Source organism: Pristis pectinata, chromosome 18 (genome assembly GCF_009764475.1).
Source record: "Pristis pectinata isolate sPriPec2 chromosome 18, sPriPec2.1.pri, whole genome shotgun sequence".
In the NCBI taxonomy this organism is placed as follows: domain Eukaryota; kingdom Metazoa; phylum Chordata; class Chondrichthyes; order Rhinopristiformes; family Pristidae; genus Pristis; species Pristis pectinata.
In genome coordinates, this window is record NC_067422.1 from 4645779 (window position 1) to 4658506 (window position 12728).

Here is a 12728-nt window from a genome sequence, read left to right on the forward strand (position 1 = left end):
CTACACACTAGGGCCAATTCACAGCAGCCCATCAACCAACCAGCCTACAGGACATTGGGATGTGGGAGGAAACCGGAGCGCCGGGGGGGTGGGGGGGGAGCCAAATGGTCACATGGAGAACCTGCAAACTCCACACAGACAGCACTTGAGGTCAGGATTGAACCCGTGTCTCTGGCACTTTGAGGCAGTGACTTAACCAGCTACACCACTGTGCCGCCACAGTCTTTATTGATGCCTCAGGCAGGGGTAATCAGCGGGTCGGGGAAAGAACAGTTGTAAGGGAAGAATTAAGTGGTCAGTGCCTGGGATTTGGTTCAGGGTGAGAAAGGGCTGTGCCCTGTGGGATCTTACCTTGTAGGGGTCCCGGGTTAGTAAAAATCTGTGGTCTCAGCAATGTCCAGTGATGATCACTCACAAGCCAACATGTTCCTAGAGTCTTGTATAAGGGCTGGTTGTTTAAAACTAGGGTACATTGGAATCGCTTCTCGCAGAGGGCGCTGGACCTCGGGGGTTCTCTGCCCCACAGAACTCTGGAGGCTGGATCAATAGAAGTATTTTAAAGTGGAAGAAGATAAACATTTGGTAGATCAGAATTGAGGGCTGCCGAGATCTGGCATCGATGAGGAGCTGAGGCCTGGGGTAGATCAGCTGGGATCGTGTTGAGTGGTGGGACAGGGTGGAGGGGCCGAGTGGCCTACTCCCGCTGCAGTTTACTTGTGTCCTCCTGTGACAGTGTAAGCGATCGCTGCACAGGAACTGATGTTGTCCGGCATACGCTGGATGTGGAAGTCACACAAGGCAGAGAGAGGTGGCTGGTGAACTTCCCAGAGTGACAAAAAATGACCTAGAAATGGTGGTTTGGGAGCTTCACACCCGCTAACATTAATTTTCAATTGCATCACAAGACAAAGGAGCAGAAGTAGGCCATTCAGCCCATCGACTCTGCTCCGCCACCTCACCATGAGCTAAACTATTCCCTCATCTAGCCCCAATTCCCAGCCTTTTCCCATATCCTTTGATACCTTGACTAATTAGATACCTATCAATCTCCTCTTTAAACACCACCAGTGATCGGGCCTCCACAGCTGTATGTGGCAATGAATTCCATAAATCCACGACCCTCTGGCTAAAGAAATTTCTCCTATGTTGAACAAATGTGTGTTTTGCATTTCTTGCCCAAGGCCTGCTCCAACCTTCCAGGGAGTGGATTGGGAATGAGGAGGGGTCTCTGTTTGTTACCACAGGACCCTCCTACCTCTGAGGCTGGACTGAAGCTGTCGTTGCTCTCTGCTGGCTATAACAGCGTTGTGTAGCACTCTGTCTTGGGGCCAGTCTTACAATAAAGGCACCACCACATTTAAACCTGTCAGTCAAGGAGTGACTGATGTTTGATTGGAATCTTTAATCCTTCAGTTGTGGATATCTTGTGTGCTTCAAACTTTCCTTGTCTGCAGGCTTTTCACTTTCCCTGACACCTGAATCAAATCCACAATCCCCATTGCACCACAGGTTCTGTTGTTCGGCTCTATGCCACAGCAGTAGTTGGCATTACAAAGACTGCATCATATCTTTGGTTTTGAAGCCTGAGCAAGACCACTCAGCAGTGAGTGAACAATGATAGCAGACGTAATAATATGTTTAGAGTAATTAAATTTACAGCAGCTCCTTGTGCAGTGAAAATTAATGCTTATCTCCTGAAGCTGGAGCTTTCTTCTATGAGGTGAGCTATTCAGGCTTTTATATAGTGCCAACAGCAACAGCCTGCATTTATGTAACGCCATTTGGCAGAATCTGCTAAGATGGTTCACAGGCCCATTATGAAACAAAACTTGACTTGCTCACATAGGAATAGATGCGCAAATGCTTGGTCAACCAGAGAGGTTTTAAGGAGGAAATGCCAGAGCTCAGAGCCCAGGCAGCTGAAGACACGGAGACCATGGATGGAGTGGATAAAGCCAGTCACTCCACCTTTGTAGGAAGGCTGAGCCTTGGGTGGCTGCAGAAGGGTGCAGGGCAATGCTGGGTAACTTGTGTCTGAAGCAAAATATTGCAGATGGTGGAAATCTGAAATAAAAACTGAATGCTGAAATCCTCAGCAAGTGGTGCAGTGGCTGTGGAGAGAAAACAGTTCATGGTTCAGGTTAAATTTTTTTTATGTTCATTGATCTCTGTCTTGAGTATTTGCCAAGTGCAGAGAACATGCCAGAAATTCACACACCCCTGACTACAGGTACAGCAAGGTACAGTAATTAGTACTGGTTTATCATTGTCACGTGTACTGAGATACAGCGCAAAGGTTTGATTACATCCCATCCCTATATCGAGATAGTGCAAGGGAAAACAATAACAGAAAACAGAATATAGTGTTACAGGTAAAGTGCAATGTGGGTAGTCAAGTCAGGTGCAAGGGCTGTGACAAGGTAGATTGAAAGATCAGGGTTTCGTCTTTAGCATATAAGAAGTTCCTTCAAGAGTCTTATAACAGCAGGATAGAAGCCTGTTGGTACTTGTTCTCAAGCTTTTGTATCTTCTGCCCAATCGTAGTGGGGAGAAGAGAGAATGACTCATGTGGGTGGGGTCTCTGATTATGTTGGCTGCTTTCCCGAGGCAGTGGGAAGTGCAGACAGAGTTAATGGAGGGAAGACTGGTTTGTGTGATGGACTGGGCTGTGTTTACAACTCTCTGCAATTTCTTGTGGTCTTGGACACAGTAGTTGCCCTCCCGCTGTTGGGTTGAAGGGCCTGTTTCTCTGCTGGGCAACTCTGGCACGAAAGAAATCTCTCCTTATCTCTGTTTAAAATGGCTGACCCTTTTCTCTGAGGCTGTGCTCCTGTTTTTGGGCTGACCTGGGAACACGCTTGCTACCTCTGCCTTTCTGCATGGGTTCTAGCAGCTTCAGCGTGAGGAGGTGGGAGTGGGCCACAGCTTCCATGTAGATGACCACTTGCTGCATCCAGTCAGCTGAAAGAGTACCAATGAGCTGTCTCGTAGCTTCTTGAGCTCGGTTATGGCTCCTGCCTAGGCATTGCTTCACCCGTTGTGGTCCGAAAGGTGTCCAGAGCCCAGGTCTGAGCAGTGGTGGGAGGAACTGGAGCCACACTTCAAGCAGTCTGCTGCGTGTTGGGACGTCATTTCCACCCAGCCCAGTAAAGAACCCCGGGGTGTGTGATGAGCAGCAATAAATGTGACCTAGGTAACACCGAGCAGCTGGGCTTTGGTGCAGTCTGCTGCTGATGGATTTAGCCCGAGTTGATGTTTCAGCACTGAGGAGGAACAGTTAGCAACTTTGTGTGTTTATGGAGCTGACTGTCAGATGATAGGTTGCAAGCCTTGTCTAACGGTTTCGAGCTTTCACTGAGTTGGTGGGAAGCGGTATAAAAGTCGTTCCGTGCTGTAATAAAGCAAAGACAAACAGAACCAAGGAGCGTACGACAAGCACTTCATTTTTCTTTTGCTAGCGGGAGTGAGGGATACAGAGAAAGAGTAAACAGTGTAACCCGAGCTCTGTACTGATACTCACTCAAAGATTCCAATGCCAGGGTCCCCTTTTATACTTAAAACAAAGAAGCCTACATGCTAAGTTTCACATACCAAGCTATACTAACGACTATTTTTTCTTAATTATAATGATTTACTCCTTCCTTCATTATCTGTTATGTTTTCTTATCTTTAAGTACTTTGTAACCCAGCAGCAGTTCATCATGTTACAATCTGAAGTCACAGACAGCTCCAGGCTCCAAGGATAACCACTTATCGCAAAGACTTGCAGAGAGGAATACTCCTAATTACTTTGATTTACACAAGGCACCTGGGTACATCATGCATCTCCACTATAGTCAGCTGTGGTTAAGCCATAGCAAGCTGAACAACATTAACCCTTACGTTCTCCGTTACTTTTACAGCGGGGACTTGAGAATCAGATCCTGGAAATCTGAAACAAAAACAGAGAAGGCTGGAAACACTCAGCAGCTCGGGCAGCGTGTGTGGGAAGAGAAATGGCATCAACGTTTCAGGTCATTGAGCTGAGACTTGATTTCAGCTTGCCTCCTTCCCACATCCCAAAAACATGCAGTTGCTTAATTGACGCTGTAAATTGCCCCTCGTGTCGGTGAGAGGTCAAATGTTGGGGGTGCATAAACTAGGATTAGTGTAGCATTAATGTAGCTGGTTGCCTGATGGTTGGTACGGACATGATGGGCCAAATGGCCTGTTTTGTGTGGTGTGAATCTACAACTCAAACACTTACGAAAGCTTGATGTGTATATTTTACAGGACAAAAGTAAAACAGAAAATGCTGGAAATACCCAGCAAGTCAGGCAGCATCTGTGGAGAGAAGAACAACTGACATTTCAGTTGAATGATCTTTCATTAGAACTTACAGTTCCACAATGCTTTCCATCAGGTTATGACACACCCAAGTTTACACTTAGCCAGTGCAGCATCCAAGTTGCACACAGCAAGATCCAATAGATAACAGTGAGGTAATCAACAGGCGATCTGTTTTAATGATGTTCTTCAGAAGGTAAGTATTGTCCAGGACAGTAGGGTAACTTCCCTGCTCTTTGAATGAGTGCTTTGGGATCTTCCGTTCCATCTGACCGTAGTTGGGGCCTTGTTTAATGCTACATCCAGAAGACAGCCCTCTATCAGTGCATCACCGCACCAGTACTGCAGGGAAACATCCACCCTTCTCTCCACCAAGGGGTGTTCATTCCACGTGGGTGTTGCCAGTGGACACCCCGTTATTGGAGGAACATTAAAACCATGCAGAGTAATTTCATGAGGATGAAGTCCTAAACCAGGCTTTGCTATTTCTTGTTAAAGAAGGTCAGGGACATAGTTGAACCATTCACAGTTCTGGATGGGTTTAATGGGTAAATAGTGGGAAATAATTTGCACTTGCTAACCCGATTAATTTAATAGAGAGGTTTAGATGGATCTTTTCATGTGGAGGGCCATTAAAATGCAGAACCATTACCACAAGTGTCTGTGGAAGTTCAATTGCTCGCTGTGGTTAAGAGGGAATTAAGAGAAATGTTTGTGGGATGGAACAGGGAAATGGGATTGGAGTTGATGTGAGCACCCACTGACACGGTGACTAAAGAACTGTGATTGGCACACAGCAACTGAACCAATGCTTTGGAACTCATTTCTTCACTGTCAGCCGAGAGTACATTACATTGATTTCATTGAGGTTGTTCAAAACTGTCTAGTGGCAGTGCTCATGCTTTCATTAATTGGAAGGATGTTTTGGTGCCAGAAGGATTTTTTTTATGGGGTTAGGTGGAAAAAGATGGAGTGTGTACACAAATATGGGCCTCATGGTCCTATCGGCCCCTTTCTGAGCTCTAAATACTCTGAGGCAGTGTCCCTACAGTGTACAGTGTCCTGTACAATGTTCAAGGAGCCTAGAGAACCACACTCAATGATTCAGCACCAGTTTTTTCCCCACCACCATCAGATTTCTGAATGGTCCATGAACACTACCTGATTATTCCTTTTTTTTTTGCACTATTTATTTATTTTTGTAATTTATAGTAATTTTATGTCTTGCACTGTACTGCTGCCACAAAACAACAAATTCCATGTCATATGTCAGTGATAGTAATTCTGATTCTGTGGAAAGAGAAACCAAGTTACTGTTTAAGGTCAAAGACCCCTTGACAGAAAGTGTGGTTAGTTTTAAGATCAGAATCAAGTTTATTATCACTGACTTGTATGTTGTGAGATTTGTTGTTCTGCGGCAGCAATCCAGTGCAAAGACATAAAAATGACAAGGAATTGCAAAATAAATAAATAGTCCACGGTGGGGAGGGTTGTGCCCGTGATGGAGCTGGCTGAGTCTACAACCCTCTGCAGCCTCTTGCAATCCTGTGCATTGGACCCTCATTAGTTGCAGAGAGGGATGGATTGGACTAAGTGAATATCTCTTAGAGGATAAAGCCAGGGATTCCCGGGTGATCCCTATGATTACAAAGGTTAGTAGATTACTGAGGGAAGTCCGAGAGAGAGAGAGAAAGGGACAAAGGAACGTATAAAGCTGTGGGTCAGGGCTGGTGCTAAAACCTGAAGCAAAAGGAGAATGCTTAAAATGAGCATCAGATCAGGTAGTGTCGATGGAGAGATAAAAACTGAGTAAATGTTACAGATAGGACCTTGCAGCAGAACCAGGCACTTCTGATACAAACTGGAAAAGTGAGGTGCTTGAAATTGTTGGAATTGGTTTATTATTGTCGTACGTACCAAGGGACAGTGGGAAACTTGTCTTGCATAGCGATCGTACAGATCAATTCATTACAGAGTGCATTGAGGTAGTACAGGGTAAAACAGTAACAGAAAGCAGAATAAAGTGTAACAACTGTAGAGAAAGTGCAGTGCAGGCAGACAATAAGGTGCGAGGTCATAACGAGGTAGATTGTGAGGTCAAGAGTCCATTCTTTCGTACTAGGAGACCATTCAATAGTTTTATAACTCTGGGATAGAAGCTGTCCTTGACCCTGGTGGTACGTGCTTTCAGGCTTTTGTGTCTTCTACTTGATGGGAGAGGGGAGAAGAGAGAATGTCCGGGGTGGGGTGGGGTCTTTGAATTGGCTGCAACCTGAGGCTGCAACTTGGTTCAATGGAAGGTGAGGTGTTCCTCAAGCTCACTTTGGGCTTTCCTGGACCAGTGAAAGGGGCTAGCGTAGGAGTGGGATGGAAAATTAAAGTGACAGGTAACCGGGTGACTCAGTGGCACAACTGGTAAAGCTGCTGCCTCACAGCGCCAGTGACCTGGGTTCAATCCTGGCCTCGGTTTTGCACGTTCTTCCTCTGACTGTGTAAGTTTCCCCTGGGTGCGGGCCTGTCGGTTAATTGGCTATGTAAGTTGTCCCTAGTGTGTAGGTGAGTGGTAGAACCTGAGGGGAGTTGATGAGAATGTGGGGAAAATATAAATGCGATTGATGTAAATAGATGGGAGCTGGGTTAGCACAGACTGGGTGGGCTGAAGGGCCTGTTCCCATGCTGTATTTCTCTGTAACTCTACGGAAGCTCAGGATTACCTTTGAATGGGAGGTGGTCAGCAAAGCAGTGATCCAGTGTGTGTTTGATTTCTCGGATATAGAGAAGACGTAGTGAGCATTGAACGCAACAGACTAGCTTGAAAGAAAATGTTCGGGTTCAGGGGTAAAGTTTTAAAATAATTGGCAGAAGAATTCGAGAGGAGATGAAACAAATGTTCACCACAAATTGGTAGAGGTCTGGAATTCGTTGCCTGAAAGGGTGGTACAGCCAGAAACTCTCAGCATGCTTGCCTGAAGAGCCAAGACCTGCAAGGCTATGAACCTGGAGGTGGGATTAGGCTGGGAGCACTTTTTTAAATGACAGACACAGTAGGTTGGCCTGTATCGTAAGTGTCCTACGATTCTGTGGTCGGGGTAAAATAATTCAATAATTTGCAGAGCTGGTTGGTCGGGGGGTGGAGGGAAAGAGAGAATGGGACTGAGGGAATTGAAGACATGAGACTGCAGATGCTGGAATCTGGAGAAAAACACACCCAAAGTGCTGGAGGAACTCGGCAAGTCAAGCAGCATCTGTGGGGGGAAAGGAATTGTCGACTGAAGGAATTCCTGTACCAGGAGTGAGCATGGACTCTGGGCTGAATGGTGTAATGATTCTGGGGTCTGGGATGATTGGCAGAGGATGGGAACAGACAGGGTCAGAGCAGCAAGAACCGAGATGTCTCCTTGTGTTTCAGTTTGAGCCCCTGTGGGCTGACAGTTGTACTTATTGAGGCCGGAACACCAGGCGATGAAGGTGTGAATTACATCCCGCACGGACTTGGTCAGGGCCATGGCTGGAGGTAGAATATTCCTCCTGGAGTAAATTATCCTCCGTTGGATCTCCCTGTGTTGTTTCATCCCTTTGCTTCCCTGAAATTGGGAAGTTCACGATACGTTACTCATAAGTGGAGGAAATTTGCCAGTGGCCCAGGCAAACTCAGTCCCAGTCACTGCTGTCCCATGGGGCGATGGTGCTGTGGGTCAGCTTTTGGACCAGTGATGCACTCACACCTTGAAGTCTGATCGAATTACTTCTTGTTTATCTGTGGCTGATGACATTGTGGTCCCAAAACTATAAAAGATTGGCAATCCCAGCAGGTCTGGTGATATCTGTGGAGAGTGCAGATAAGTTATTCAGGTCAGTGACTTTAATCAGAACTGGAAAAAAATTAAAAAATAAGCTTTTACAATTAAAAGTTAACAATTAAAAATAAATTTAAGATACAGAATAGGTGGGAAATTGGTGGGGTGGGAGAGTGGAGGAGAGGAAAGTGGGAAAGACCTCCTGCTCTTCACCCAAACCAAGAGAGATTGGATGACCTAAAGGGATGGGTGATCTTGAGCTGAGATGGACGGTATGTTGGTTGTCTGCAGGCGGTGATTGAGACAAACCTTCACATGGCCAAGAATTGGTGGTGAGGTGGCAGGTCCCCGAGTCACTGCTGGGCTGGGGTTGAGGTTGGATCAAACTCACTTCCAGAGACAATAGACACAGCTTTTTTTTATATAAGATAAGATTTCTTTATCAGTCACATGTACATCGAAACACACAGTGAAATGCATCTTTTGCATAGAGTGTTCTGGGGGCAGCCTGCAAGTGTCACCACGCTTCCGGCGCCAACATAGCATACCCACAACTTCCTAACCCGTACGTCTTTGGGATGTGGGAGGAAACCGGAGCACCCAGAGGAAACCCACGCAGACACTGGGAGAACGTACAAACTCCTTACAGACAGTGGCTGGAATTGAACCCAGGTCTCTGGCGTTGTAAAGCGTTATGCTAACTGCTGCGCTACCGTGCCTTGAACCTTGACCTTTCCTCTGCTCTTCCTCTGACCCGGGCTGGGATTCGCTGCTCCACAAGAGGCTCTGTCTTCTCTCCCAGGTACCCATTCATCCTGCCTGGGCTGTTGGGGGAGGGGTTGTGACAGGTCAGGTTGGAAGAGTTGGGGCTGGTGGGGAAGAGCTGCAGGGTCTCAGCAGAGGGTGATCCGAGTCTGGGCCAAATCCGGACTGCCGCTCCAGAAAGATTTTGCTGTTGCGATTGTTGTTTGGTGGGGAGCAGTTTGTGAGAGAGTTCTAATGGCCATCTCCCTTTGCTTCTCTCCCCTTCAGTTTGCTGCTTCGTGGTACACAAGAGGTGTCATGAATTTGTTACCTTCTCCTGCCCTGGAGCAGATAAAGGACCCGACACTGACGTGAGTACAAGGCTTTCGTGGTCAGGGCCTGACCCCCACGATCATCACTTTCTTAACTGTGGGTATCTCTGTTGCTGGGAGTATCCTGTTGTTTGCACACTGGGGTTAATATTGATGTCTTCTCTGGAGAAACTTCATGTGTCGTGGGTTCTTCACCTGAAGCTTGCTTTGTTGAAGGGGCCATGTTGTTGCCAGCCTGCAGTTGGTGGTGTGCAGCTAACTCAGTTTCATTAGGGACCTTCCTGTTCCCCTCCCCTCGGAGATCTCTATGGCAGTATTCCTCAGCTTCTTGAAAGTCGAGTTTATTGCCTTCTGCACAAGTCCATGTACGCACAGGTGCAATGGCAAACTTACTTACAGCAGCATCACAGACACAAAGCTCCTGCATTGAATCAGAATCAGATTTATTAGATATCTTTATTAGTCACATGTACATTGAAACACACGGTGAAATGCATCTTTGGCGTGGAGTGTTCTGAGGGCAGCCCGCAAGTGTCGCCATGCTTCCGGTGCCAACATAGCATGCCCACAACTTCCTAACCTGTACATCTTTGGCATGTGGGAGGAAACCAGAGCACCCGGAGGAAACCCACACAGACATGGGGAGAACGTACAAGCTCCTTACAGACAGTGGCCGGAATTGAACCTGGGTCACTGGCACTGTAATAGCGTTACACTAATCACTACACTACTGTGCCTGCCAACTTGTATGACATGAAATTTGTTGTTTTGCAGTGGCAGTGTAGTGCAAAGACATAAAATTACTAAAAATTACAAAAATAAATAGTGCAAAACAAAAGGAATAACAAGGTAGTGTTCAAAAATTTGGGTCACTCAGAGTTGGTCCTGTGGCCAGTTAGGGGAGGGGTGTTTGGTGGTGAGGGTCAGGGTCATGGTCGGGGAGGGGTGCTGATGGGGGAGCGGTGGTGGACCGGGTAAGTGAGGGGTAGATGCATCTACTTCTGGGCAGCTCAGGGAGAACGGTTTGAGTTCTTCTGCATTTATTCTTCCTGCTGAAAACAGACATTTTAATGATGATCTTTAACAACTTGTGAAACATTCCTTGTGCCAAATACTTTCCAGGAAGCATTATTATCTTTACAGGATGGTAATCTAACTTGCCCATAAATCTAAATCTCTGCACCTCTGTTCTTCCTCCAACACATCTCTGGCTTCCAAAACAGCTGTGAATCTGTCAGTCTCTGGCCACTGTTCATGCTTAACAAGAGGTTATTGATACCTCGTATCTTGTGAACAAAAAGCCCAGGGACCAGACGTTCGCTCGATGTACAATGAACTCCACTCCTTCTCCCTGGGACAAGCAGACTCAGTGCTGCTATAGCCTTGACTTTCTCTGCTGATTCTCCGCCGAGGTTATGGCCCCTCACAGGCAAATAGGACTGGCTCAGGTGGGCAACTCGGTTGGCATGGACGAGTTGGGCCAAAGGGCCTGTTTCTAGTTTGTATAACTCTATGACTGTATGACTCCATACCCTCCCACCGAGGGAGGTGGACTGCCTCCTGTACCCTCCCACCAAGGGTGGGGGGGTGTGGGCTCCCTCCTGTACCCCCCACACTGAGGGGGGTGGGCTCCCTCCCCCTAACCTCCCACCGAGGCATGGGTGGGCATCCTTCCTGCATGCTCACACTGAGAGGTCAGGACTCTCCTCTTTCTCGTCCCTTGGTGGGAGGGAACCCACCCCTGTTGGTGGGAGGGTATGGAGTCACATAGTCATGGAGTTATACAGCATGGAAACAGGCCCTTCGGCCCAACTCATCCATGCCAACCAAGGTGCCTACCTGAGCTAGTCCCATTTGGCCCTTATCCCTCTAAACCTTTCCTATCCATGAATCTGTCCAAATCTCTTTTAACCATTGCAATTGTACCTCCCTCTACCACCTGCCTGTGACAGCTTGTTCCATACACCCACCACCCTCTGTGTGGAAAAAGTTGCCCCACAGGTCCCTTTCTAAATTTCATGCCTCTCGTCTATGTCCTCTAGTTAGACACTCCCTGATCTTGGGAAAAAGACTGTGACCATTCACGTTATCTGTGCGCCTCGTGATTTTAAACACCCTTATCAGCCTCTTAGGTTCCAGAGGAAAAAGCCTCAGCCTCTCCTTATAACTCAAGGCAATATTCTTGTAAGTTTTTCTACGCCCTTTCCAGCTTAATGACCTCCTTCCTATAGCTGGGCGACCAGAACTGCACATAGTACTCCAAATGTGGTCTCACCAACAACTTGTACAGTTGTAACATGAAGTCCCAACTCCTGTACTCAGTGCCCTGATCGATGAAGGCAAGTGTACCAAACACCTTCATCATCACCCTATCTACCTGTGTTGCCACTTTCCGAGAACTATGTACCTATGCCCCTAGGTGTGTGTGTCTCTCTCTCTTTCTCTCTCTCTCTCTTTCTCTCTCTCTCTCTTTCTCTCTCTCTCTCTTTCTCTTTCTCTCTCTCTCTCTTTCTCTCTCTTCCTCTCTCTCTCTCTCTCTCTCTCTTTCTCTCTCTTTCTCTCTCTTTCTCTCTTTCTCTCTTTCTCTCTCTCTCTCTCTCTTTCTCTCTCTCTTTCTCTCTCTTTCTCTTTCTCTCTCTCTCTTTCTCTCTCTTTCTCTCTCTCTCTTTCTCTCTCTCTCTCTTTCTCTCTCTCTCTCTCTTTCTCTCTCTCTCTTTCTCTTTCTCTCTCTCTCTCTCTTTCTCCCCCTCTCGAGGGCCCTGCCATTGACTGTAAGTCCTGCCCAGAATTGACTTACCAAACTGCAATACCTCACATTTGTCTGAGTTAAATGCAGAAGGTGCCCACCACTCTCGGTGTGACGTTAGAGGGGAGCCCACCATTCTTCAATTGGCTCAAGGGGTCCTTGTAGCTAGTGAGTATGTGGCTGTTCAAGGGCTGATCTGGTGCCAATGAGTGGCTCCTGGGCCAGGCCAGCCAACAGTTTTGCCCACGTCCTTTCAGTCCATTTTCTGTCTTCAGTCATCCTGGTTAAAAAGGGTTTCTTTTCGGGAGACGAATGAGAAAATGAATTGGGTGCCCCAATCAGGAGGACATTAGTAACACACTGAAACATCGACTAGAGTAATCATTGGGTTACTGAGCTGCCTCCTGTTCCCTTCTCTCTTTGTGTCGCTTTAGATCTGTTGTCCAACTCGGGCACGGCAAACACCCCCAGTACTCTCCAGGGTGTACACAGGTCTGTGGGGGGAGTGTTTTCCAGTTGGTTATTGCATACAGACTGCTTTGCTGTGCAAACCATTCATCTGAGAAGTGAATTGAATTGTCCCCCGACATGTACCTTTGTCACTGGAGGTGACGACTGTAACCTGGCGGTTTGTGTGCCTGGAACTATCAAAGGGAAATGATGGAAGTGCCCCTCTGATGCTAAAATGCAAAATGGAAGAGTGGTGTTGAGGCAAGGTGTGCAGGGGAGTTTTGTTGTTTGTGGGCACTGGGCAGACTCTGAAATTTGGAAACTTTCCAGGAT

The 12728-nt window shown here is 47.1% G+C and overlaps 1 protein-coding gene across 2 annotated transcripts in view; it reads left to right on the forward strand.

Moving 5' to 3' along the window:
* The window catches only part of LOC127579768 (protein kinase C alpha type), a 320846-nt gene that overhangs the window by 90058 nt on the left and 218060 nt on the right, over positions 1–12728 (forward strand). For both annotated transcript variants that reach the window (XM_052032673.1, XM_052032672.1), the window contains exon 3: positions 9156–9238. In XM_052032673.1, the coding sequence (XP_051888633.1) occupies positions 9156–9238 (83 nt within the window). The remainder of the gene's footprint in view (positions 1–9155; positions 9239–12728) is intronic.